The sequence below is a fragment of the Plectropomus leopardus genome, chromosome 9, assembly GCF_008729295.1.
Source record: "Plectropomus leopardus isolate mb chromosome 9, YSFRI_Pleo_2.0, whole genome shotgun sequence".
NCBI lineage: Eukaryota > Metazoa > Chordata > Actinopteri > Perciformes > Serranidae > Plectropomus > Plectropomus leopardus.
Genome location: NC_056471.1, coordinates 17,055,163 through 17,083,078, shown reverse-complemented (window position 1 = coordinate 17,083,078; position 27,916 = coordinate 17,055,163). Strand labels below are relative to the sequence as shown.

Here is a 27,916-nt window from a genome sequence, read left to right as displayed (position 1 = left end):
AACTTTAAACTGAAACGTTTTTAACTCTTCATAGTTAAAAGACTGCAGGCTGACTATATCTCCAGTTTCTGAGTTGATATTCACCATTGTAGACAGTGGGTTACTGTTACTTTGTAAAAAAGAATAGCTAACCTGACTGTTCTGGTCAACGTCAGCATCAGTGGCAGTCACTGTTTTAATAACTGCTCCCACTGGACTGTTTTCTTTCACATATACATTAATTAGCGGCTCTGGAAACAGAGGTGGATTATCATTGACGTCAGAAACGTGTATTGAAAGCACACTTGTGCCCGAAAGTGACGGGGATCCTTTATCAGTTGCGACGATGGTGACGTTGTAGTTTGAGACACTCTCTCTGTCCAGCGGTCCGTCAACTAATAGAGAATAATAATTTTTGTAGTTTGTTTCGAGTTTGAGTGGAACATCATTTTTAATTTGAATGTTCACATCACCGTTTTTTCCGCCATCCTTATCGAGGACTGACACAAGAGCAACTACGGTGCCTGCACTAGAGTCTTCTTTTACTATGGTATGAAGTGACGTCACAGTGATCTCGGGAGCATTATCATTGATGTCCACCACCTCTACCAGCACTTTACAATGAGCAGACATGGGAGGTTGCCCTTTATCACTGGCCTCTACACGTATCTCAAAAGCCTTTTTTTCTTCAAAGTCTATATTGCCTTTTACCTTAATGACACCTGTTTGACTTTCAATTTCAAATATATCAAGTACATGATCTTGATCTTTGCTTCTCAGAGAATACACAATCTCACTGTTCAGCCCCTCATCTGCATCGGTGGCGTTTACAGCAATTACTACCGTACCCAGTGGCGTGTTTTCTAGGATTTTTGTCTTATATAACGTTTCGCTGAAAATCGGGATGTTATCGTTATTGTCTAAAACGTTAACAACGAGCTGTGAGGTGCCTGATTTCGGAGGACTCCCTCCATCTACAGCGGTCAGTGTCATGGTGATCACAGGCTGCTTCTCTCGGTCTAAAGCTTTCTGTAGCACTAACTCAGCAGATACACTGTCACCTGCTTTGTGCACAGCCAAAGAGAAATGCTCATTCTGGCTCAATTTGTAAGTACTGACTCCGTTTCTTCCCACATCTGCATCATTTGCTTCAGATAATGCGAATTTTACTCCTGGTAAGGTACTCTCTGCGATATACAGATTTTGCAATTTGGTCGAAAACATTGGGGCATTGTCATTAACATCTAAAATATCTACGTCAATACGGTAAAGCTTTAAAGGGTTATTTATGACGGCTTCGACACTCACCGAGCATTTAAGCTCCTCTGCACAAAGCTCCTCTCTGTCTATTCTCTCACTGACATACAGAACACCAGTCTTTAGATTTACCTCGAAGAATTTTCTCTTTGATCCAGTAACAATCTGAAACATACGTGATTCCAGGTCCTGAGAATTAAGGTTCAGGTCCTTAGCGATATTTCCAACAGGCGTCCCCGGGTTTACCTCCTCTGAGACGGAATAGGAGAGCTGCCCAAACACCGTTTCCCAGTAACAATGGAGTAAAAAGAGCACAAGATATATCCCGACATAGCTCCCTCGACAAAGCGAAGACATGTTTCTGTCCAATATGAGCAAAGCATGAATATAACTCCCACTTAGGGTCAGGTATTCAGCCAGTATGTAAGATATGAACTGAAGTGAGTTCTGAATGTCAGTGGAAAATTCTGTTTGTTCCACCGTCCTCCCTCTACAACAAAGACTGAAGAAATGTCCCAGTCGCCTGAAACGGGAGGGGCCTAGTTTTATCATTGAGTAGTGCTGTCTCTGATGGATCAACAGCGGCGCCACGTGGTGAAATAGACAGTATGCAGAGAGCACACTGTCAATGTAACGTTGGCTCATCTGAAGCAGCCAGTACGTCACACCATAAAATATTGATAATGGTATGTGCTACTGAATAAACTAACTCAATTAAGAGAGCTCGACATTATATTTCAGTACCATGGACAACGCACAAGCACATGTAAAGACTGTTAAACCAGTCCTGCTGTTTGTCTGTGAAAACTGTCCTTCATATACAAAAACAGAATGGACAACACACACACACACACACACACACACACACACACACACACACACACACACACACACACACACACACTCACACACTCACACTCACACACACACTCACTCACACACTCACTCACTCACTCACTCACTCACTCACTCACTCACTCACTCACCCACCCACCATAACTCATTCTACCTCCTTTCACTTTCCTCTCCCACTGCAGTGTAAACTTAGTTCATCATTTAGGCTTTAATTCAATTTAATTTAAACGGGGAGAATTTCTTCATAAATGTTACTTTAATTTTTGGTGAAATAACTGCATTGTGCCTCCCCAAAATCATCCGCCCATTTATTTTGGTATCTGCTCTGAAGGCAATTTCTGAATCGCACCATGGTTCTCTGCAGTAAATTGTCAGCCAATCTTTGCCAAATAGTTAAGACTTTTATCTTCCATTCGTGCCTTATGTTGTTATGTTATTGCCTTATTGTTATGCTGGTATTATGTCAAATTACCAGCTATTTGTATAAATGATGATTTCATTCAAAGAAACTGCATTTGAACAACTGCAATAGAAGGCTCAGCCCTTGTAAAAATAAATAACACATTTTCTTGCCACTGCATCCACATAATTCCCTTCCTCTTTTTTAAATTGTCAGCCTTGAGGGTAATAAATACATTTAATTGGACCCTACTGCTCTTCTGCATGCACATCCATATGCTGTGGTGCATTTTGGTGTATTTCAGCATTTCTCCACATTTCCACAGAGACAGCAGTCATGAGCTTTGAACATTCCCTCGTTTGTAATCCCAGGATTAAGCCCTGGGTTCAGAAACTCCTGTCCTATTTCCATTCTGTAGGAAACATGATTTGATTTGAAAATATTAATAACCATCACACACTGAGCCGCAGTTATCCTTTAACCCCCCCCCCAAAAAAATGCAATAATAATAATAATAATAGCTCACAAAAGATGACCTGTGTGCTCAATTTTCCTAATGTATGGCAAGAGGAAATATCATGTGCTGCATACAAGGACACTGAGGATGCAGGTTATTTACATTCACACAAGCACACACATACAGTGACCACCTGGCCCATCAGACCCAGAAAGCCCAGGATGAAATTCAGTGATTCATAGTTTATTTGTAGGTCACTGTCTATACTGCGCAGACCTTACTCGACTCCAATCTGGATTATTTTACTCATAAAAGTCATCATGACACACATGGATCACTGATACAGTTTACTCAGCTCTGTAAAGAGAATTTACCTTCATTTTGCATCCAGCTTTGTAGCACTATGACACTGTGACCTTGTTTTGTAGGCTAGCTGTGAACAAGTCATTTACTGCTAACAGTCACACCCTTCCAATAAATCATAAACAGCTGTGATGGTATCTACATTAACAAGCCACAAGTAAACCTAGTACTGCATTACGCTGAATGAAACCCCAGAGCAAAGACAGTGTCTGTTTGTCAGCTTGCCCACAGGGTCATGTGGAAGAAACACTGATTGTGTCATGGAGAAAAAAAAGATACTAAACACACACTTCACCTCCTCTTCTCATGCCTACAGCTCCTCTGGGAACCATCTGCTGGAGGATCAATTATAATTATATTATAATTTAAAAACCCATACACACAGAGGCAGGTACACATGTGCTGTTTTAACTGATGAAGTTTTAGTTAAAAAAATTGATCAGGTCCTCATTAAGATAGCAATCCATTTTTTATGTATGAACTCTGTATGCATTGATGAAAGTCGCATTTCCTGAGGATATGATAATTGAATAACTGAATAATTAATTGTGAATAAATGGTGGTTAAGAAAAATATACAGCATTTACTCCCAGATCACAGGGGGCTGTGTATAATGAATTTAGTGGTTAAATGCATGTGTGCCAGTTAATCTGCTTCTCTGTCTGTAGTTAACTATCACGTGGTAAGGAAGAAACAGTAGGCAGCACCAAGAGCAGTGTGATCAAAGGGGCAGAGGGAGCAGTAAGCAGTACGTGAGGAGAGGAGGTGGCATGGGCGGAAGCAGTTGGCAGCAGTTTTTTAGGCGTGTTCACTGCATTATTAAAGGGCTACCACCACATACAGTCATCAGATTGGCTTCTATATCTCCTCCATACTAATAATTTCATTATAGTCATTGTATAGCCACTAGTTGTGTGTGTGCTTGTGTGTGTGTTAAAAGGGTGTGTACTGTACTGTTAATGTGTGTGAGTAGATGGGGGAAGGGTGTTGAACATGCTTCAAGGCGAGTCTCATCCCCCTTTCCTCTCTCCTTCTGCACAGCACTCTTGTCTCCATAGCAACGCCATCTCAGGCACAGACATGATGCATGTGTGCACAAACACACACACCCTCACAAATGCAAAAGCATATGGGTTTATTTTTTAAAAGGCAAGGGATGATATAAAAAATAATACACTTAAACATTTTCATCTGCTACTGTTCACTTTCACACAGTCCTTTCATCTCATTGATTGAATCAGATAGAATCATTGTGACACACATACGTAAACCACGCTCCTGTGTATACCACACCCGTGTCCACAGTTGCAGTTGGGCTGCTCATGCATTGATAATGTAGCACTGCAGCAGCATATTCACTATGACAGATTCACTTTAGCAGCAGTGCCTGCCTCTCTTATCCACCCCCCACGGCCCCACAGAGAGCCTGACCTTTGCATTCATGCCCAACCCACTGTACCCTCTCTGGGCCAGGGCTCTGGGGACCACCCCCACTCCTGCAGTCTGCACACTACATCCTGCTCCGTGTGACGAGATACTGATGTCATCGTGCTGTTTTTGTGTGGGTTAGAGCTCATTACAGCACAAGGGGGCAACCTACTCCTTGTGCATGTTTCTTTCTTTACTCAGCAGCAATTTTCCAGTACTATATCATGCTTTCTGTTTAGATTTGTTCATTCTTGCTTTTTCTTTATGTCCTGAGTAGTTGCAATGATAAATCAATTATTTTTCCACTATCAAATTTTTCCACTATTGCCAACTCATCAATACTTTTGTTTGAGTAATTTTTTCTACAGAAAAAAAGTCAAAATTCTCAGATTACTTAAATGTGAATATTTAATATTTTATGGTCTCTTGACTGCTCTGTAAGGATAAATTAATTTTCTTCTGCATATAGATAAAACAAGACATTTGAGGTTGTTATCTTGGATTTTGGGAAACACTCATTATCATTTTCCATCATCCTCCAATATTTTATAGACCAAACAATTGATTAATCACAGAAATAACTGAAAGATTAATGGACATCGAAAGCAATCATTAGTTGCTTACTTGGACCTGAGGTGCCAAACCTAATTCATAGGTCACATTCTTGCTTGATTCTTCAATAAACAGCTGTGATATGACTTATACAGCACTTGATTTTTGAAACAGTGTGACCTGAACCACACCCAATTGCAGCAGCATACTAATGACTTAGACTATCTGATTGAGCAGAGGGGATGAGTGGAGATAAAGGGGTAACAAGACTGGCAAAATTTAACAGGAACAGGACACAAGGGAGTGAAATTGCAGGTGAGGAACCCATATGAAGGCAAAGTTAGGGAGAAAGGGGAAATGACTCTGGGAAGATAAAGAATTCTAAAAATAGAGGGGGATGTACTCTTGCTTTTCCATAAGAGGATATCTTCCAAATGAGAGAATTAACTCCCAAGCTACCATATGACACTAATATTTTAAGAATATTTTCGTGGGACTTTGTATTTTAAATCAGAATCCCCAGTTGTGCACAGACACAAAAATACTCTGTAGAGTACATTTACTAGATGTCTAGACTGCTGTTCGCTACACATGAACAGTTACGCAAAGATATCATCCATAACAGCATCTATGAGAGATAGATAAGAAGAGAGAGAGGAGGCTGGAAGATGAATCACTCCAAGTATTTAATCCAACTACCACTTAATCATTTATTTCCAAATCTGCGCTCGCCTCCACTGGTTTCTGGAGTAAGTAGGACAGGGGCGGGTTCAGAGAAACATGAGCCGAAACAAGATGAAAACCAGGACACAGCAATATGGAGCATGCCCAAACACACACATGCACATACCCTTGAGATAGAGGCACACCAACACAATGTTCACTCATTTGGAAAGTAATGGCACAATGCCCAAAAATCACATAATTAGTTACTCTACTGTAAAACAACAGGCAGGATAAACAGCATGCTGTTGTTGTCGAAGTGATTATTCTATTTGATGTTGTTGTGAGCTGTCATTTCCCAAAAGACAGGACAATAAAATGTATATTTTAACACAAATAACTATATTCCTAATACATTTTCTGTACAGTACTTTACAATTTTACATGTTACACTTTATTTTTTGGCCTCTCTAGCCATTGCATCCATTAAATGTAACAACATTCATAAATTGTGTCAGCTTACTGATGAACCATAGTATAAAAGCCAACATATTCTCATCATAATGGAGCTATGTTATTATAATTGTAGTCATTACATAGAGTCAGCAGAGGCAGGCTGTTTTATTTAACCTGTAATACTGAATCTACAGTAATCAGCACTAAGCATCTATACAGCATGAATCACTGTCTCTGTGTGGAGTTTAACTGCGGGAATGAAATCATCAGGGTTTGTGTGGTTTGCATGTGTTTGTGTGTGAAAGAGAGGTGTGAGAGTGAGAAATGGCAATGGCAAGAGGGACAAACAAAAAAGAGGAACAGTGTGTGTACATGAAATCCATTCATATGTAGTTAATTTTAGCTCAGTGGTGATTTCAATAAGTTTTTTTTTTTTAAATAATTTTTTTAAAAACATCTAACCCATCAAACAGGTTGTGAAAGTGGAAGCGCCTTCATGCTTTACTTTGCAACAAGAGATCATTAATCAAACCTGTCAATGAATCAGGATGTACAACAACCTTTGGTAACAGCAAAGGTAGCAGTGGAATCTGATTGGTCTGCTAGAATCAATGTGACTGGTAGTGGACACTCTGATTGGCTCAACGCTGCGCTTAGAGACAAAGGCAGTGTCTGATAGATCTCTGCTTTCACAGGGTGCACCCATAATAGATTCACTATCTCCCCTCATGTATCCATGGTGACGCAGATGCAGCCCCCGTCAGTGCCCCTCCCTGCAGCCCCCTCCCTTCACACCCCTCTTTGTGAGCACTGAGAACATATGCCAAGGACAGTGCATTTATTTTTCCCCTAACAGCAACCATACAAAGTCAAAAATATGGGTTATGTTACACAGAAATGTATATATTTTCCACATTGTTCCCATTCACCCATTTTTACAAAAAGCATTTAATGTCACTCCAGCTCCCTGTACCATCTCTTTCTCTGTTCCCAACTCACACACAGAAACAGCCTGAACCAAACAATTTTTGTAGGATTAAGAATAAATCTAGCTTTGTAGTCAGCCATGGATAACCCAGATTTGTCAATCAAACAGTTCACTGGGGAAGAGGGCATGGACTGTGTTTGGCTTTAACCAGAATCTAAAATGGGACAGGACCCGCTATCCATTGATCAATACTGACACAGAAACTCCATAACAATACCAGTCAATACACTACCACATACAGAGTGGTAACATGCTAAATAATTGAATGTATTGACACACAGACACACATAAGGCACAAAAGAAATGGCATGCTATTTCCATTTTTTGCCACAAGGGGGAGCTTTTTCACCCTTGTCTTTGTTCTCAGTTTCACCATGCACAGACAGACACACACTGATGTCAGAGGCAGGCAATACAATAAAGCCTCACATTAGATTAGCACGCTTACCCACTCCAAAATTGTATCAGTGGTACAGATACACTAGCAGTCTTGGTGTCTGCTACACCTTTCCCCTGTCTGCGGAAATGAAAATGTCAACTCTCCCAGATTGTGAAGGAGATGTGAATGAATCTAGCAATACCTGCACATTCCGAACCAGCCTGATACATATCAAAACAAAGAGGAAAAGACAGTGATAATGCCGTCAGCCACAACTAAAGCATGCAGAATATACTGTATCTTTTATAGAGCACTTGCATATAGTTTACATCATTCACATACTAAGGGCAATTACATAACAGCAACTGGAAGGCATAATTTATCCACACTTTTGTGTCCCATTTCTATTTTCCGTGCATCAGCAAATTATACCTGCATATATCAATGTAGCATTGTGTAATGTCTATTTTTAGTTTTTTATCAGTCATGCAGTACTGAATATGCAGCAGGCAGTGCTGCATGGAAAGTGCACTGCAGGTGCAGGCCTGCTGCGCAAGGGCTTGTCCCATATCTTTAAAAAAAAAAAAAAAAAAAAGGTCTGAATTATAGAGGAGAGTGCTGGCCTGCAGAGAATCTGATGTTGGGAACAGCTGAAATGGTTTTGTGAGGTTGCTCCACTTTCCGCAGAAAATGAAGATAACTATTTATAAAATAATGACTTGCCTACCAATCATTTAAGCTTGGGCTGTACTGCTGCCGGTCTCCGAGAATAGCTAACACCATCTTCCACTCTCATCAGCATCAAAACTTAAACAGCTACACGGGCATTGCCCCAGCATGTGTAGCAACTGAAGCCTCTTATAATGTTGTGAGGATGTTAAGTGCACCATGAGTGTGCGTTTTAACATGTATTTGTGGTATGTTAGCTGGTGTGTGTGTGTGTGTGTGTGTGTGTGTGTGAGAGAAAGTGAGTGAGTGTGTGATAAAGGGTGAGGTAAAAGGCTTTGCACTTAGTGGGACCTCTTTCGCAGCAGACATTTTGACATGTCATAGCAGGAAAAGCACAGATTTAACTAATAACACCAAAAGTGGCTCTTTGCTTTTCAAGTGTTCCAGTGAGAGTGACAGTGAGTCAGCGTGCACAATACCAGGACACTTAAATCAAAGCAGCTAGATTGAATTTAGCCATTATTAATTTCATTATTAACACCTGTGCTTTCCCTGAAATGATAAGCCAAAATGTCCTCTGTGAAAACGCTTATTGCCAGTTTGCCAGTTTGCCAGGTACACCTACCTAAAACTAATAGGCACTGATGCAACAGCCTTGCAACAAATCCTGCCTTTGTGAGGTTTATAATATTCGGCATTGGTGAAATTATTTTACAGAGATGTTGTTTATTGTATTGCTCTTTAAGTAATTTGCAGTGCTGTTGAACTGCATTCTGAGGTATTTCTTAAGCTGTATCCACTCCAGTCTGTTTGTTTAGAGTATACATTAAAAACATCTCTCAGTATAATGCATTACAACTCAACAGCACCACAGCCTCCATGACATTAAAATTAACAGGCCTCTCTCTTGATCTAACATTAGCTGGAATACACAGCTACTGACAGTAAATCATACAGCAAATACAAGGCTACAAATAGGATAAATGAGTCTAAGAGGTGATAGGATTTGAAATATGTAATATATATAATATATATGAAGTGGTTACACACATATAGAGAGGGTTCATAATCTCCTTTTGATTTTAACCACATTATTTAACAAGACAAGACCCAAGCAAACACACAGCAACAATACAAACAAAACAAAAAAGCGGCCTGGACATTATAGCCTGGAATTTAAGGGTGAGTGGCATCCCAAGCTTTCTGTCTGTGCTGTTGCCTTTTTAGAGCTACTCTTCATGGCATCATTAAGATGATTCCACCTAATCGCATTAGAGGAGCGACATAGTAGAATTATTACTTTACACACTTTGCTGAAGCCTTAATCCAGGGCAACTGGGAATACTGACAGCAGTGGCAGAATAGAAACGAGGCTTTGACAGGAATTTCCTATTTATAACACCTGAAGGAACACTGATGTTTTATGTTTTTAATTTCCATACTGTATCTAGTTCACTGGTTTCACAAAGGTAATATTTACAGCAGGTGACAGATAGCATTATATTTGTATTTTACAGGTCACTGACTGTACTTCCTCTTATACTACAGTACAAGCATATATCGTTGCTCCACAAGAAGCACCATCAGCACAGTTTACTACTCTACTTTCTCAGTTAGAGGACAAAGCAAAGTGAATCAGGATTAAGACGAGCATAAGGAAGTAAACAAGGGCTTAGGGAACAATTATACTCCAGTCTTATCGCAAAGACCCCGTTTACAGTAGTCTGTAAACAAGCAGACCAAACTCCTTGTTATTTTGGTATCATGTTTTTAACGCCTTTGTTGTCTCTGCTCAGTTTTGCTCCTTTACTTGAATTAAACAGATTCTCACTTCATTATCTGTAATGTGATGAATAGATTATCTAGCCCAGTGTCTGCTCTGGACGTGTTAGTTTTGGATGTGCATGAAATATTTAGTTTTTGGATTATCATGTAACACCAGATCTTGTTATCTGCTGTTGAACCCTGCTGATATCTAAACAGTCAGACAGTACACATCAACATAAGATGTGACACACAAACATTGAGGCACTGAGACCTGCATGAGAGGAGAGACATAGACTCAGAAAGAGGCACTGTTGTTTGCAACTTAAAGCAAATCAAAATGCCATGTCTCTGCAGTGAAGCTGCATACAACGCAGTGAAACTAAATGTTAAGTAAAGCCTCTGTTATATCTGCCGATACCCTGACAGTGCAAGTTTGACACTTTAAATGGCTAATCGCAGTCTCAGAATGTGTCACATACACACATATGACTAATGTGAAAAAAAGTCAATATCTGAAAGGAAGCAACCTCACAGAAATCATTTTTGAATCTTTTTGTAGATTAGGTTAGATTGTAATAAGGAAAGCATGCAAAAATCAAAATGGCTATTGGATTGTGCATACCAATAAAGCACCACTTATTTACCAATCAAACAACATTCATGTACTGCAATACTATTACTAATCCTTGAAAACAATATGTAATTGTCAACAGTACTCATGATCACTAATAGTGCAGCCCTCATATGCACACACACAAACTGAAGCCACAGCATCAGGCCCGAAGCTGCACACAGGGAGCCAGCAGAGCGTTAGCTTTTAATGAGACATGATGAGCTGAGCACTGTCAATAAAGAGTCAGTTAACAATACACAACAACATGCATCGTATTGTACATATAGTGTAAGTTGATCCTTATTGCAGAGTGCATAGAGCATATAATCAACTCAGTTAAGGTGAGCAGCGATGCTGTAAACCATGGCACTAAAACATGAACAACTTCAGCTTTCAGAAATCTCATTTTTTAAACAAATGTTTGTCTCATCTGGTATGAAAAGGGGAGAACCATGTGTACAACAAAAAAAGCAACCCTGACCATAACACACCCCAAAAAAACTACTCACATAACAATATTTTTCGTAACTCCAACCGTGATAAAGCTCATCTCGAACTAAAATGTGTGACTATTTGTATATTTGTTGGAATAAAATTACAACATGCAGTCATATTACAGGAATTGCATAACTATACATTGTGGACGCACATCGACACAAACGCAGACAAATGAAAACATACAGGAAAAAAGGGTGGTGAAAGAACTAACCTGAAGGTCTATTTTGAAAGCATTACAGTTTTTTTCAGTAAGCTTCAACACAAGCTATAATTCTAGAAGCATTATCTCTGAAACTATTAACACTCACAGCCAGTGCACTTACATAGCTTGCCAAACTGAATGCACATTCTTCGCTTTACATTCACTATGTATTTTATAACACTTTTTGCAAACTGTAAACATGCCTCACTGTTTTATCCTTAGTTTGCAATTTAATAACACACTTCTTGCAAAACTTTTAACACTGGTCTCTACATTGCAACACTATTTCGTCACTTGCAAGCAAACAAACAACAACAACAACAACTACAAACATCTTCCCCTCAATTTTATTGATGGTGTGTTATGTTCAGAATATGCATCTACTGTATACTTTACTCATTTGGACACCTGTTTTCTATGTGTGTTTACTACATGTATGGCAACTTTATTGCAAACTGCTCTGCCCTGCTACAGATTTGTTTTTTTTTTTAAACATTTTGCAAGAATTGTTTTCTTTTGCAAGAGATTTATACATTTTTGCTGGTGTGACGTTTTGCAATTAATGTGCATAGTTTTGCAAACATAGCCCAAGTTTCAAAGATAGTGCTGAAGCAATCAGAAACCCCCCCAAAACGTATTGAATATAATAGCCATTTACAATTGCTAAAGCCAGTCAGTTCAACTACAAATCGCCAAAATAGCCACTCTGGGTTCATGTAAAGGACACACACAGTAACAGAGGACAGGTCCAGATTCTTTCACCTTTGGCTCCAGGCCTGAGGCTGTGAAGAGCCAGACTAAGGTTTGGTAGTGCGCATCTACATTTGCTGCAGTCATAAGTATGAGAGAAAGAGAAAGGTGCTCAGGAATATTGCTGCGTTCAGAGCTCTAGTTTCTACAGAGAGAGGAGGTGGTGTGGTGGTTGTCTCTGTGGTCAGAGAGAGGGAGGATAAAGGAGGGAGCATGATGGAATAACTGCTAATAGACAAAACTGTTTTCCAATAGAATTAGCAACTAAACTAACAATAACACAATTAAATGAAATATGGAGGTGAAATGAGCACGAGGGGGAGAGTAACAGCCTCCTAAAGGTGTCAGCCATTTTCTAACAGCTTGTAATTACAAGAAGAGACAGGAGGGGGCATAAGCGAGAGCACCAGATAGAGGAAACTAGGATGCGGAGGTGTAGGAGAGGGATGAAGAAAATCAGAGACAGAGATTCTTTGTGTAAGAATAAGATACAAGAACAGATATAAAAACAAATAGATGGCCTGAAGAAACAAGCAAATGAAAAGACACCATTAAAAGGTGAAAATGAGAAGCAAAGCACACCAAGCTGGAGAGAAGTGGGGTAACGATAGCGAGAACAAAGGCAGAGGAAGAGGCAGCCAGTCGGTGGGAGGAGAGAGTGGGATATGAGTCAGGCTTACAGCATTAACACTCATCTTCCACACCCATGTCTCATTGTTTTATTCATACACTGCACCCACTGGATAAGATGGCGGGAAACACAGAAGAACATTTAGCAGCCGGCACACATGTAAACACACATGTACACAACTCAAGTGTGTGTGGCTACAGGGCATCGCATAACCAAATCTCCCTAATATCATGATAGAATAATAGTACTAATCCTAAATGCCAAAGTTCCTGATTTCATTATTTTTTCATGACAGATGGTTCATCTAAAAATAAACACAGCAGACCAACTTCACAAAATGAAAAGCTACATGTGGGATGAGATGACTCACCCACTGAGCAGAACAGCTCACTGGTTCACACCACCAAAGATGACCAGAGAGAGCACAATGACGTTCAGACAATTTTGAAAAATAAGGAGAAAACAGATGAGACATTTCAGGCTGTAATTTTAACCAGTGTTATAAAATTAACAAGCTTTCTGTCTTTAGCTACATGACCATATCAATGTTATGTGATCACACACACACACACACACACACACACACACACACACACACACACACACACACACACACACACACTTGATATCCAAAGAATGACTCCTTGTGCAGTTCTGAAGATTAATGAATTCTGTTTCTGTCTATACAGTACTGACCACACTCCTTGTTTCTTAAAAAAAAAAAGTCACTTTTGTAGTAAAATATTCTATCAATAATTTAAGGTAAAAACTTGAACCTTTAACATTTTAACTTTTTAAGGTTATACTCTGCTGGATTGTCAGTTACTGGTTGTAAGCACACGTACCAGCGAAAGTCATAGTAAACGCCAACACCAGATTCACTCTCCTTTGGCATTTTGCCTATTTGCATTTTTTGGTACTGTGTCTTTTGGATGCCTGCTGCTTACAGTTTGGCACCTTGTCACTTCATTTTTTTATAAAGCCTCAGCCTCACCTGAGCGCTGTGAGGGTACACGCCCATAAATGTCCAAGGCACAGAAAATAAGAAGAAAATAAAGGCAGAGTCGCCACAGAAAAATACACCGCCACAAACTAGTAGTGGGTCATAAGTGATGATTAAAAGGGATTACTTCTCTATGAGTCTATACTTAATATTATTTTTTTTTAAAAATCCTGCATAGTATATCTAAAAACTAGAGCACTACAGTTTACTTCTCTGTGTTGATGTAAATGAAAATGCCTCACAGTTCGAAGAGATGCAGAAAGAATATTTGTAGAGGATCATGCAATTCTCAAACTAAAGTTAACCTGTGGGAATCACCACAATTCATGTTCTTTTTTTCTAAGCAGAACAGCAATATGCTCTTTGCAGACACAAAAAAAACACATATCACTATCAAACACAGGCAAGTCATACCCCAGTTAAACAGACCACTCAGCGAACCTAACATACAGCTAATGAAACATACTTAAAGTTATACAGAGCTGTTTCTGTGTTAGTTTTCAGACAAACTCATTCTAATCAATGTCTTATAACTGAACACATATACAGATAATAGAAAAATGGCCAGCAACAGTCCTCCAGAGGAGTTCTACTTGTTAACCAAGTAAAGTATGAATAGAAAAGGACAAGTTATCAATTCTGTGTGGTGGCTACATTTAAAAAGCCATAAACACATTAAAGATTGACTATACAACTTTTTTTGTGATTTCCCAAACAGGCACATTCAGAGAAATAAGAAAAAAAAAAAGGTGCTACAATTATCCAAGATGCTTAGTGGGGGCACAAGGCGAGGCCAAATAGCCACAGGGGGAAGAGGAACCCTGCAGCTAGAGACTGGATCCATCAAAAGCCAACATCTGATCCCATCCATGCATGGCCAGAAATAAATACAACATCCAACATTAAATCAGACAAGTGTACGGCGGCTGTGGCCTTCTACCCCTTCTACCCCACAGTGAGCAGTGCAGGGATACATGCTGTAAGAAGGCAATCCTCTTACTAAAGCTGCATCCAGTGTCTAAACAGCTGACTCTGGATTTCCCTCACCCGTTCATGCATACTATCAATCAGTACCCCATCCCATAACGCTAGATCTCAGGACACTGTATGCTTTTAGGTTTGCAACAGGGTGACCTTAAAGGAAATTTTTAGCCAACTGTGTCTGCAGTTGTTTTTTTCTTGCATGCAGCCTTGCGCCGGCCGCTCAGTCAGTTCAATCCTCCAGGCATGCAGTGATGACCTAAGCACAGAAGCAGATGTTGTGGCTGCATGAGCACCGATGCCAAACAAGTGCAGTGCAGACCTACATCTGTTCTGATCTCTGTTGATTCAGAAAAAAAGACTATTTAAACATAGCCCAGGGCTGACTGCACTTAGCAAAGCTGTTAAGGACTCGTTATTACACCAGACAGATGTATAGGCAGGTCTACATGTTGTTCAGTCATGTTTTTGCATTAATTAGATTATTTCAGGTTAGATAATAGTTCATTCAAAAGCAAAGCACGGGGGCACATCACCATGATGCAGCAGAGCTAAGGTCTTATCTGGCATGGATTTTAAATGACACATGAAGATAGTTTTTGCAAATGGTTTTCATGAGTGCAATGCTGTTAATGTGTATGAAAGCAGACCTGGTTATCACCCTGAAGAAAGGCTATGATTCAGCCGCAGTGGAGTGATTATAAAGTGAGACTGGCAAAGTCCAACCTATAGGACTCGTCCACACAGCCATGAGTCAATGGACTGAGATGTAATGAAACTGAGGGCTTATATAACTGAGTGGTGGAGAGGAGAAAGGGTCAGCTCTTCTCACACAACACCAGGCATAAAAGAGATGGGAGTGAGACACAAAAATTGGTTCACAAATTTACAGATTCTATACTATTTGCTATGATATTAAGGTAACCAGGTCAGACTCACTTGACAAGCTCATGGATACAACCGGCATGTCTCTTTATAAACAGGGAAGAACCAGGTTTGACCCATATATTTAAGAGCAGTGACTAGCCTGGGCCAATTCACATCAAAGCCACAAATGGCTCTGAATCAGTCTCGTCATGTTCTAGGACAAATGACAAGAGCGAAAGGAGCTGTGCCAGGGAGTCTTGGCCCACAGTTGTGAATGCAGCCCACAGTGAAATTTTTGGCCCACTGACTCTGATTTTACCCTGTTAACCCTGAGGCATAGGAGTGTAGTACATCTGCATGTTGTATTGTTAGTACTTTTTAAAATGTCATATTCAGTTACCATTAGAGAAAGATTATTTTCTGTGCAGTTGAAATCCATCAGTGTCACATGCTATAGGTAAAAACTGGTGTAAATGATGTAAAAGTTAAAGATTTATCAACCTCAAAATTAAAGGAATATTTCACCCAGAAATGACTATTTGTTGATCAGTTAGTCATGCCTTGTTACTTTGAATTTGTCAAGCATGCCTCCATGGAAAACAGCAAACATAGTTATTTAAGGATTGATTGGGGGCCACATATAGTAACAGCAAAAAAGTTTCATAGTCAGTACTTCCCAAACACATGCGTTTTCACTGAAATTGCAGTCTGACTTAGAAGAGAGCATAGGTAAGTCTCACTTTTGACTCAGTTGCTAATAGTGAGTTTTTAGCAATACTGCATGTGTTTAGGAAGAACTGAGCATCTGACTGTAAAAATAAAACCTGGAGTACACTGCAGGAGTTGAGTGAGCGTTTGGAAATGAATGCTTTGATATAGTTTTGCTGTTTTTAAATATGGTCCCCAGTGAATCATAAAATCAATATGTTCACCATTTTCTGTGCAGGCGTTGTGAGAAAAACACATTTTTCTTCACATATTCAAAGTAACATGATAAGACTAATTGATTAACAGGTCATCATTTTGTGGGTGAAGTATTCCTTTAACTTTGAGGCTGAGAAATCTTGCATTTTTATGTGAATTCATACCAGTTTTTATCTGGTGAAATATTCCTTACAAACATGACCACAAACTATAAATTCTAATATACTGACAAACTGTAATTTACAGTTAGTGTAACTTGATATAGAGAAGAGACACTTTGCTTTTCACCTTGTTCAATTTTTCTCTGCCACTTCGTGTTCAAAGCACAGCACTAAACAGAGATGTACAAACAGCTTATTGACCAAATACTCTAAGCTGCACTGCAGCAGTGCCTGTGCTTGCTGACATTCACAACAACAAGCTCCTGATTCACCAAAACCAAATCACCTGAATTGTCCTCAAACAGGAAAAGCTGATACAATAACACTCTCCAGCACATGAACACACAGGAACAGTACATCGAGTATTAGCCCAGATAACACTGTTAATCAGCATCTGGACATCATGCAGTTTATGTAGAACAATACAAAAGGACCCAAAACATCACATATTTATTTAACTACAAATCTACACAATGCCTATATAATAATCCACACCTCTCTTCTTTCATTCACAGAGCATCATCAGCTTAATTTGTGAAAACTACCCCCCATCAACCTTGTAAAATGTGCACAACTGGTAATAAAAATCAATGCTTAGTGACACAGAAATGCTTACCAGCACTCTGAGTTAACCCAGTATGTTACATGTGAATAGATGTCAAAAACAAGCAATTGACGAAACTGAAAAACGTCACTGAAAAAAGACTGATCAGTGGCTGTTGTTTCAGAACTAACTAACTTAACTCAATGTTATTTGTGTGTGCAGTGCCAGAGCAGGAGTCAGTGGCAGGCCTAAGCTTCTCTAAGTTCATCTCTTCTCTTTTTAAATATGATGCTGAGGGGGTGAAACATTTTTCATTATATGTAGCTAATTACCTGCCTCCGCAGTTCAGCTTCATCAAAGTTTTAAATCATGCATGGTGCTTGTTAGCCAGTTTAAATGCTTGTGATTTTTCTGTGATTGGAAACTACAGCAAAGATGGGGAAAGGGAGAGGAAATTAACATAATCTAATAGTGAAGTGTTTGTGGGGGGCTTATCTCATTGAGTTCAAGGGTACAGTAAATACTTTTAAATTACTGACCTGATGGTAGGCAAGGTTTACAGGAGATAATAGAAATGTAGAGAGTACCATGTGGAGAGGGCAAGCAGAGGAATTATTGTATAGAGACTTAAAGTTTACAAAACACAAAAAAGAAGGCCTCAAACAAAACAAAATCATTCAAACTAGCATCTTGGCCTGAACAACCATGCAATACACCAAGCAGTGGGAGTGAGCAATGGGATACAGAAGCTGTAGTGATCCCAGTATCAAACATAATTTTCATAATCATCATTGTTCTCTTTTTAAATGTAGTCCTAGGGGGTGAAAGGTTTCTGATGACATTATATCCTTGGCAAATTAGCTGCCTCCACAGTTCAGCTTCATCAAAGTTTTAAATCATGTGTGGTGCTTGGTAGCCAGTTTGAATGCTTGTTGTTGTTTTTCTCCAAATGGAAACTGACTGCAACAAAGACAGGAAAAGAAAAGAAAAGGAACCTTATTAATAGTGAAGTGGTGGGAGGGCTTATCTCAGTGATCACTGAATCCAACAATTGTAGCTCACTTTAAATTACTGACCTGATGGAACAATGCAAAGTAAGTTTTACAGGAGAAGGATTTTAAGACAAAGATGTTTCACAGCTAGCTTGCAAAGCACGGCAGTAGAGAGAAGGGCACTAATTGAATAAAATAGTCCAAACTAGCATCTCAGCTAGAACAACTGTGCTTTCATTTAATGTTTACAAAATACTGAGCAAGACAGAATGGGCAATGAGATACAGAAATCATAGTTACCCGAGTATTAAATATCTACTGTATATTACCAGTATCATCACAAAGTCAGTAACATAGGTCAGCCATTGTTATTGAATGATCAATGTTGCATGCTTGGAGCTGTTGTCTATATCCAGTCCCATCTTGTTTGCCTATGGATGGAAGATGCATTGTGAAGGAAGCTGTTTAGTAAAATCATCATAAAATATATCATCATAAAATATAAGAAGTTACTCAGAATAATGTCTGAAATCAGTTTAAGATAATCAGTTTATGATATTCAATCCAAGCTGGACATCAGATCTTTGGCAGGCTTTGATTGATATAATTGTCTCACGGTGGATGTGTCTTTCTTCCTCTCTGCAAGCCACTATATCACCAAGGGAGCATGCTGTTCTTATGCTCTGTTTTTTCTCCTTCTATCCATCCAGCCCCCTTTTTCTTCTGTGAAAGTGCCTTTCAGTAAAGTGGATTAGGCGTCTGAGTATGCGCGATGTGTTGTTGCATGTGTGTCTCTGAGCACAAGCGCGCGTGTGCGACATGTGAACATAAAGATAGTGGCTGTTTTCATTCTACCCTACGGTGTGTGTGTAAATTAGATTACCATCACTGCTGCTGACCTCGATGTGAGTTGCGCCATCCTCCAACAAAGCTGGAGCAATAAGAGAGAATGTGCCCTACTGACACACAACAGCACATGCGGCATGCACAGCCACAACCCTACAGGCATGAGGCACAGCAACGCAGAGCTAAAAAGCATGTGGCAGGACGAGAGAGCAGATAGAGCACAGAACGAAAGACAGAAAATGAGAGGGAGACAGAAAACGGCGGCATGTGAAAGAGGAAACGAAGGACAGAGACATAAAAGCGGGAAAAGGAGGCCAAGTGTGGGCTGGGGGGAGGGGGAAGTGATATCAATATGGAGGCTAAGGAAGGAGGAGACAAATAGTGTTGAGACAGAGAAGGAAGCTGCAAAAATGTAGAGAGGAAAAGCAAGCCAGTGCATGAAACCTAACAGAGACAGAGGCAGAATAGAACAGAGAGTACTGCAATAAATTCTTAGAATAATTTTTATATTGCAGTATCTAACAAAAAAAGATGAAAAGATGAGGTACACAGTTTGTAGGGAAGGTTGAAAATTGACAGTGAAATGAAACGAATCAAAAACAAATTTGGAAACGTTTGCAAAGAATGTGGTTAAGGTAGGTGGATGCAGGAAAGGATGGAAAGCAAAGCCCACACTGGAGCACAGAAAGGAAAGTTTGCTTGGAAGAACGTTGTCAGCATTTTTCTATGCGTGGATGCAGAGGAGCAGTTACATTAAATAAAAACAATGCTCTCAAGCTTATGAGATCACAGTACACACAACTCATACAGTCTTGCTGTAACAGCTGTGTCTCCTCTGACATTTAACTTGCTCCCTTGCCCTCTCTTCCTCTGACCCTGAATACACTTAAATGGGGAAAACACTCTTACCCACTTAACAAAGACAACAGACACACAAAATACAGGGGTCATGGCACTGTGAATGATTTTCAGTGCAGACACTCAGCATGCAAACACAATTGCACAGATCTGCTGAGCCAGCCAAGCAAACAGAGAAAGCCACTGGAGCACGCAGCCACACCCCCGCCAAAGAGAGCATGCAGAATGAAAATGTAGGAATACACTTTTAAAGACATTGGCTGTGTTTGAAATTGTGCACTTAATTATCTATGGACCTCTTTATGAGCTGAGTCCTTAATAAAGAATTGAATTGAATATCTATTAGGCTGAAACAGTATTAGATTTAGTAAAGATTTTTTAGTATGTATAAAAGCAGTAGTATATGATTTGCAAACTATTACCAGTAAAATATCATAGATTGCAAACACTGGACTCTACAAAACAACCAGGCTTGCAGATAATTTATGCCTGCTGGTATTGCACTGGTGAAGAAGAATAAGTGAGACTCTGTATGTGAGGATGCTGCATCTTATGTACAGCGCTTTAATGATGTGTGGTGAGGATAGGTCCATAATAATGATGTGCCCTGTTGTTGATATTTGTTTTTTGGTGCTATTGATGTCATAATAGTTATCTGTTATTTCTCTGACTGTTAATTTATTTATTGGTTTATTGCTGCACAGCTCATGATGGATTTCGGAAAGGACTAACAAATATCTATCAACGAAAGTCTGGTTAGGCATAAATATCCCACAGGGCAATGCTGTGAAGGACAACATTCTTAACAGACAGTGACCAAGACAGCTGTGTAATGTCGATAATGCTCCTATTTAAGTGTAAGTATGTGTCAAGGCTAAGATTTCAGTTTGGTGGGCAAAATAAAGTTTAAAATTTCCTTTGATATCACTGTTAGAACTGAGGTTGGCAAGGGTTACCATGGTTATGTGTCTCCAACTGGCAAGAAGGCTCTCAGAAAATGACTTATTATTACCGCTCAGTGCTTTCAAAAAGATACATACTGCTGTTTATTTACACAAAAGTATGTTGAATGATAATATCCATATGTAGTGCATAGTGTGTGATTTCAGACACAGCGATTATGTATTCAGTTTGCAGTATCCTGTTGTACGGTGCTGTTTTAAATCAAAATCAGGATCATCTGGTTACAAACAACAGGAGTACATTTTAAAGTTTAGTTGACTGTTGCAATGTCTGTTTGTTTTCTACAAGGCAAAAAACAATTTACATAATCAAACATAATGTGTTGATTCATCAGACCAAGTGCCTCCATTCTGATTGCAGCTCATGACCCTTCTTGTATTTCATACACTCCTCTCTCGTCTGTTTTTCTCTCCCAAAAGTGCCACGTCAAAGTAACAGAAGTGCAGCGATTCAGTAAGAGAAAACTCTTTCTCACATATGACTAGCTCACAGCGACAACGAATGTGATCCACCAACATTGCTCTGCACTTTTTAGGTTTAATGACACTCATTTTTAATCACATCAATAAATCTTTTCTGGGCATCTGCTGTCCAGGCACAGCTTAGCACTGCAAAACACGATGCCTCACAGACTTTTCTCTCACACGCAAACATGTGCACATAAAATATGCACACAGACAGGCAGGTTTTTCTATCTAGTAGAGCACTAAATAAAACTGGAAAGAGGAAGTGCAGAGAAAGTGTTTTCAGCCTCCTCTTCGTGAAGCCGAGCTCCCGCCTCACTCTGAATCTGACCTTATCCTTATCTCTTCCTGCATTCCTACTCCACATGGCTTACTGCTTTATTTCACATGCTGCTTAATGGGCCAAAATATCCCATCAGCTTTCAACAAAGACAAATTTAACGACAGTTAAAAATACATGCTTTTCTGACAGTCATTTTGTAGCGAGGAAATCTAAGGTTGACCCAGTTGTTTGAGGGAAAAGATTATCTCCATACTATAAAATATCTAATTAGAAGCTCAACAATTCCTGCCGTCACTATTGCTTCGATATCTGCACCATCTGTTGTCTGATTTACAATGGAGATTTCCCTGATATAATCCATGTGTTTCTATCTAAATAAACCCATTTTCATTTAATATTGTGAGGTGTCTATAGATGAGCTGTACAAAAGCCACATCCCCTCCCCCCTCATCTACAGCTCTCTCTATCCCTCCCTTCCTCCTCCATCCTCTTCCGCTGCTGTTGCTAAGACCGCTGAGCAGCATGCTAGTCTGTGGAAACCAGTAGACTCACAGAGGTGGATCTCCTTGTGTGTTGCTATGGGCAACACACAGTACTCAACAGCGAATCAGCCCAGAAGCCGAGCATGCAGACCTACACACATGTGATAAAATATGACCTATTTTTTAGGCAGTCAAAAGGGATCATCTGCACAGAAGCCAGGGTGTGCAGTATATATCAGTGTTAACTGTATACACTCTTATATCACAGCCTATTATTTTTCAAGTCAAAACAAATGAAAAATCATAAAAATGTACTGCTTATTGCTTGCAGTCCTCCAGTGAACGGAGATCCCTGCTGATGCAAAGTGGTCCAGCCCCACCTGACTGGCTGTACATTGTGATTCACTGCACACCAGCCGCAGGCTCCCACCCCTCCCTCTCTCTGTCATGGCTGCAGCCATTCATTGACCATTGAATCACCTCAGCTACATCAGTGAACACAGACCCCGAGTGACTCTGTTAGCCAGTCAGTTACTCCCTTTACACGCATGTACCAACCCTAATAGACAGGCACATAGAGCAAAACAACATACATATTCACACAAGTAAAACACACAGACCACAGGTTACTCTATTGATAAATAGTAAAGTGCCTTTTCCAATGACTATATTATATGGATATCTATGTAAGAACATTATATCTGATGTGGATTATCATATGCAGCAGTTTAAATGATGCAGATGCAAAGAAAAGCTTGAGCACTAGTTGTGGAGGTGCACCTCCCTGTATACAGTTTAATGTTTGCAAATGAGACTTTTGATGTTTCAGTAATAATCTAAGACAGAGGACTAGGAGTTACTGCAATAAACAAAATTTCCTCCTTCAAACTGAAACTAAACCTATCCCCAAAAGTACATGGTTTCAACCAGTCAGCCTGCATTATACATTATGCTTGACAGCCACTTAATGTCCTACTAAGTCACAACCACACATGGCCTGACACAGACACATTATGGTTTAAATTAATAGTCCAAGTTGGTCAATGCACATGTCAAGGTTTTCAAAAGTCAGAAAGATGTCAATGAAACAATGAATAAATATAATATAGCAGGTTAGAGCCTTTGTTTTCTTAAGGAAAAAACAACAACAAAATTTTGCTCTGTTTCTTTGTTCTTGAGAGCAAGTGACATTGTCACAAGAAGGGCTACAGTGCTATTCACAGACACAACTCCTTATCTTAATAAATACTTCCACCTATATTTCACAACAATCTGCAACTTCCTATTTTACATAACCAATGCAAAGTCAGTATAGTTCATGAGGCTGTATAACTCTTGGGATCACATTTTCAAGTACATGGGGACAAGGCAGCACTTAAGTACAAAAACAGTGGCATGCTAACTAAGTGTTATCTCTGGACTGTGTAAGATCCAACCATACAACCCCCTGTAAATCAACAGCTTTACCCAGCAGTCTCATTACAACTCAAAACATAGTCACTTCCCCCAATGATGCGATATATGTCTTTGATTAATTTCTCACCAGCTATTACGAGGTGTGATTCAGTACTTTTGGGACACTTCAGTTATTAGGACCTCTTTCTCATCTATCACTAGCCTTTAAACCACACTGCCTTAAAATAAAGTGACCTTTCTTACCTCTCCAGATGTCCTCCTCCTGTCAGGGAGCACTAGTGTATTTGCATGGCTGCCAGGGACTATAGTAGATCCTATACTCATTCTGGGTCCAACTAACATGTACCGTTTGTCTCCAGATCTGTACTGGATGCTGTGACACAGTGTCCCATCATAATTAGTCTCTTGGAGATATTTAGAAGTATAGTCTGTGGATTTGGAGCACTGCATTGCAATCAGCACAATGATACTGATAATGAAAAGTACAGAAACTGAGCCCAAAGTTATCATCAGGTAAAATGTAACATTGTCCTCCTCGTCAACTTTAGTTGCACTTTTAACATCAGCAGCAAAAGCCTCTTTGGGCTCCACAAGTTTGACAATGACAGTAGCTGTTGCTGAGAGTGAGACGTTGCCATTGTCTTTGACCAGTATGACCAGTTTATGCTCAGCCTCGTCTGTCTCTGTAAATGAGCGAAGTGTTCTGATCTGTCCTGTATAGCGGTCCAAACCAAAGAGACTGTGGTCAGTAACTTCCTGCAGTGAAAAGAGTAACCAGCCGTTATATCCTATATCAGCGTCATAGGCTCTGACTTTAGTCACCAAGTGTCCTGCGTTGACATTGCGGGGAATCTCCTCCACACCTTCAGCAGAACCGTTGGAGCTGACTGGATACAGGATGACTGGAGTGTTGTCGTTCTGATCCAGAATGAACACGTTCACTGTGACGTTGTTGCTTAGTGACGGAGTTCCAGAATCTGTGGCGACAACTTGGAACTGGAAAGTTTTCAGAGTTTCAAAGTCGAAACTTTTCAGCGCGGAAATTGTGCCACTGGCTTCATTTATATTTAAAAATGAAGTTACGGTTGTTCCCGGACTCTTACGGTCCAATGAATATGTGACTGCTGCATTTTCACCTCCATCCGCGTCCTCTGCGCTCACTGAAAATATTGACATTCCAGCCTTGTTGTTTTCAGCCACATAAAACGTATATGGGTTTTCAGTGAACAAAGGACTATTATCATTAACATCTAGCACATCTACATGTATCACCTTTGTAGACGATAGAGCGGGGTTCCCTAAATCTTTAGCCGTTATTGTGATATCATACATATGTATGGTTTCCTTATCTATGTAGTCTTTTGTGACTAAAGAGTATGACTGTCCGTCAGGGGACGGCTTTAAGTCAAAAGGTAAATTACCGGGCACACTGCAGACAACCTGTCCGTTCACACCTGAGTCAAGGTCTGTCACCTCCATCAATGCCACCACCGTGCCAGGAGGTGCATCCTCTGGGATGCGACTTGAAAGGGATGTGATGTCTATTTCGGGTTGGTTGTCGTTTACGTCCTCCACTCTAACAACAACGTTACAGTGTGTGGAGAGAGACACGGCTCCTTTGTCCGCAGCCAGTACCTTAATCTCGTAGATTTGCTTTTCCTCATAGTTAAGGCCTCCTTTCACTGTTAGTTTGCCAGTTCTGCTATCCAAATCAAACGGCTCAGATGAGAGTCCCCTGAGTTTACTTCGTAAAGAATATTCAATCTCACCATTCATCCCCTCATCAGAGTCAGATGCATTTACTGTCAGCAGGAACGTTCCAGGAGGTGCGTTTTCCTTTATGGTGATGGTGTATTTCTGTTTATCACACACAGGTGAATTGTCATTAATGTCAGATACAATAACAGTAATATTAATACTACCAGATTTTGGTGGTTTACCACCATCTGTAGCTGTTAATAGTAACCAGTGTTGAGCGGCGTGTTCTCTATCCAGAGGTCGCTGTAAAATTAGAAATGGAACCTTCCCATCCTCCCCAAATTCCTCTGTTTCCAGGCGAAAATACTGGTTATGGTTTAGTTTATATGATTGTAAGGAATTCAAACCAACGTCCAAGTCGTGTGCTCCTTCCATCTGAAATCGAGATCCAACTACAGCGGACTCTAGTACCTCTAATGTGTAGTTATCATCAGGAAATTTCGGCGAATTGTCATTTACATCGAGTATTTCAACTATTATTTGGTGCATCTCGAGAGGATTTTCCACAACTGCTTTCAGATTTGTGATGCACGGAGCAGTTTGTGCACACAGCTCCTCCCTGTCTATTCTCTGGTTCACTAACAAAACTCCATCCCTCGGATTTACCTTAAACAGATCCTGCTTTGTGCCTGACACGACACGAAGATTCCTCTCCGTCAGTCTTCCCAGATCTAATCCCAGGTCTTTGGCCACGTTTCCAACTGTTGTGCCTAATTTCGATTCCTCTTGAATAGAATATCGCATTTGAGCAGAGATTCCCCCCAAACTAGTCACAATCAGCAGGGCCAGACAAAAAGAAATCCACACATCCAGCCACTGTCCTTTGATGTCCGTTAACGCCATATTAGGAAAAAGCCTATTACCAAACGGTCGTAAATTTACCAACAAAATTCTTGTGCAATTTTTCAGTTTCCTCTTCAGGATAATAAACAATAAAGATATACGGGATCCATCGTTCTGTCAGAGGAATGGAGGCTGTTTATTCCGCTCTTTCAACCCGTGTCTTCGGTTTGTTACTGAATGCACATGTAAAAGACATACCCCCTCACACACACAACCACCCTGGTGATATTTAGTGTAACAGCACCACCCATTGTCACTGTAACGATGGTGCGCTGACTGTAAGGCGTGTTCTTTCAGTTAAGTTTCTTTTGTGTGTAATTTTGCTGTAATTACATTCCCACATCTGCATTTAGACATGTACACGGTCGAGGTGTATAAGTTATGATCACACCAGTTATGAAATAGGTCTTATTTTGACATTACTATGTGTGTTAAAGTTTGGATCTTAAAAGTGGATTCTGGAAAACACAGTGTCCAATCAGAGAACGAAATTTCTCTTTCCAAAATGGCCATGCAAAATTGCATTACATTTTTTTTATGTAATGTCACTTTGTATTACGATGTCTGCTCCCCACAATTGGAAAGTGAATAGTTGTCATTAAAATCACCGTTGCCAAACAATCGGCCTTTAGCGTTAATGTTTAATGTTGTCACATTGTTTATTTATAAAGTAAATACCATACAATACTCTTCATTTTCTCTACAGATATTTCAGAACATAACTATTGTGTGTGCAACAATGTGTGTCAAGCTGAAAGTAAACAGTTGAAAATGAATTCAAGGAAGCAATTTTTATTTTTCTATCTGTATTAACAACACAACTAATATTATTGTCCTCTGTAATTCCATACACTAATTTAATTATGGTGCAGTGTGTATTTCCCTAAAGAAAATCTTAAACCAAACTCCAAATGAAACAATGGTTTACATTTTCCGGTTATGCCAGCAATTACATGTAACTGAATCATTTAAAATGTATCACTTGAGCACTGGCTTATTTTTTCTTAAATTGCGGACCAGCGTACTCAAAATTCCAAGAAACGTCTCTAAAACTAATAGTATATTATTCTTTAATGCATAATCTTAACAATAAAGGATTGTTTTTATTGTGTTGGTGGAAGTGCTGATAAAACTTTTGACATTTACATTCTCTCTGCTTAAACTGTGTGGTCTGCTCAGCACACTCCCACAATGTTTCTCCTATTGAAGAGGTGAGCAGCGACATCTCACGGATTAAACCTGCAAATGCATGTATTATGAGCCCACGCTGCTCTGTTTGTATGGAATTATGTGTTGAGCCGTGTGTTGCAGCAGTGCACGGGAACACGCAGAGGGGGGAAAAATCATATGAAAAAAATACAAATAAAAAAATACACTAACAGCAGCTAGAAAGCAAAGTCACCCCCACAGAGACAACCCTGAACCTCCGCACCCCTCCCTATTGGGAGGTGGTGCGACTACGTTTTGATTCTGGAACTAGGCCAGACAAATACGTGCGCGTGCACGAGCGCTGCCGCATTGTGCAACACCTTCTCCCACCCCTGCCTCCATCGTTTCCCTTGTGCTGCATTAGTGTTGCCAGACTGTTTTAACACACATCATTCCCGTTATTATCAGCCCTCTG

At 39.9% G+C, this 27,916-nt stretch overlaps 2 protein-coding genes across 2 annotated transcripts in view; both read right to left on the bottom strand.

Annotated features, from left to right (window-relative positions):
• LOC121948483 (protocadherin alpha-3-like) overlaps positions 1–5,974 on the bottom strand; it is a gene marked incomplete at its 5' end in the record, with an annotated part of 8,842 nt that extends 2,868 nt beyond the window's left edge. The window contains 2 exons of the mRNA XM_042493880.1: positions 4–1,580; positions 5,953–5,974. Of these exons, the coding sequence (XP_042349814.1) occupies positions 4–1,580; positions 5,953–5,974 (1,599 nt within the window). The remainder of the gene's footprint in view (positions 1–3; positions 1,581–5,952) is intronic.
• A 9,239-nt stretch (positions 5,975–15,213) lies between these two features.
• On the bottom strand, positions 15,214–26,292 carry LOC121948150 (protocadherin alpha-8-like). The gene is made up of 2 exons (XM_042493429.1): positions 23,935–26,292; positions 15,214–15,231 (listed from the first exon to the last, which is right to left on the bottom strand). Exons 1-2 carry the CDS (start codon positions 26,290–26,292, stop codon positions 15,214–15,216), a joined length of 2,376 nt encoding a protein of 791 aa, XP_042349363.1.
• Between the last annotated feature and the right edge of the window lie 1,624 nt (positions 26,293–27,916).

What these genes read in the sequence shown, in the direction of transcription:
- LOC121948150 (XM_042493429.1), bottom strand. Translation starts at nt 26,292, where the DNA reads ATGGCGTTAACGGACATCAAAGGACAGTGGCTGGATGTGTGGATTTCT.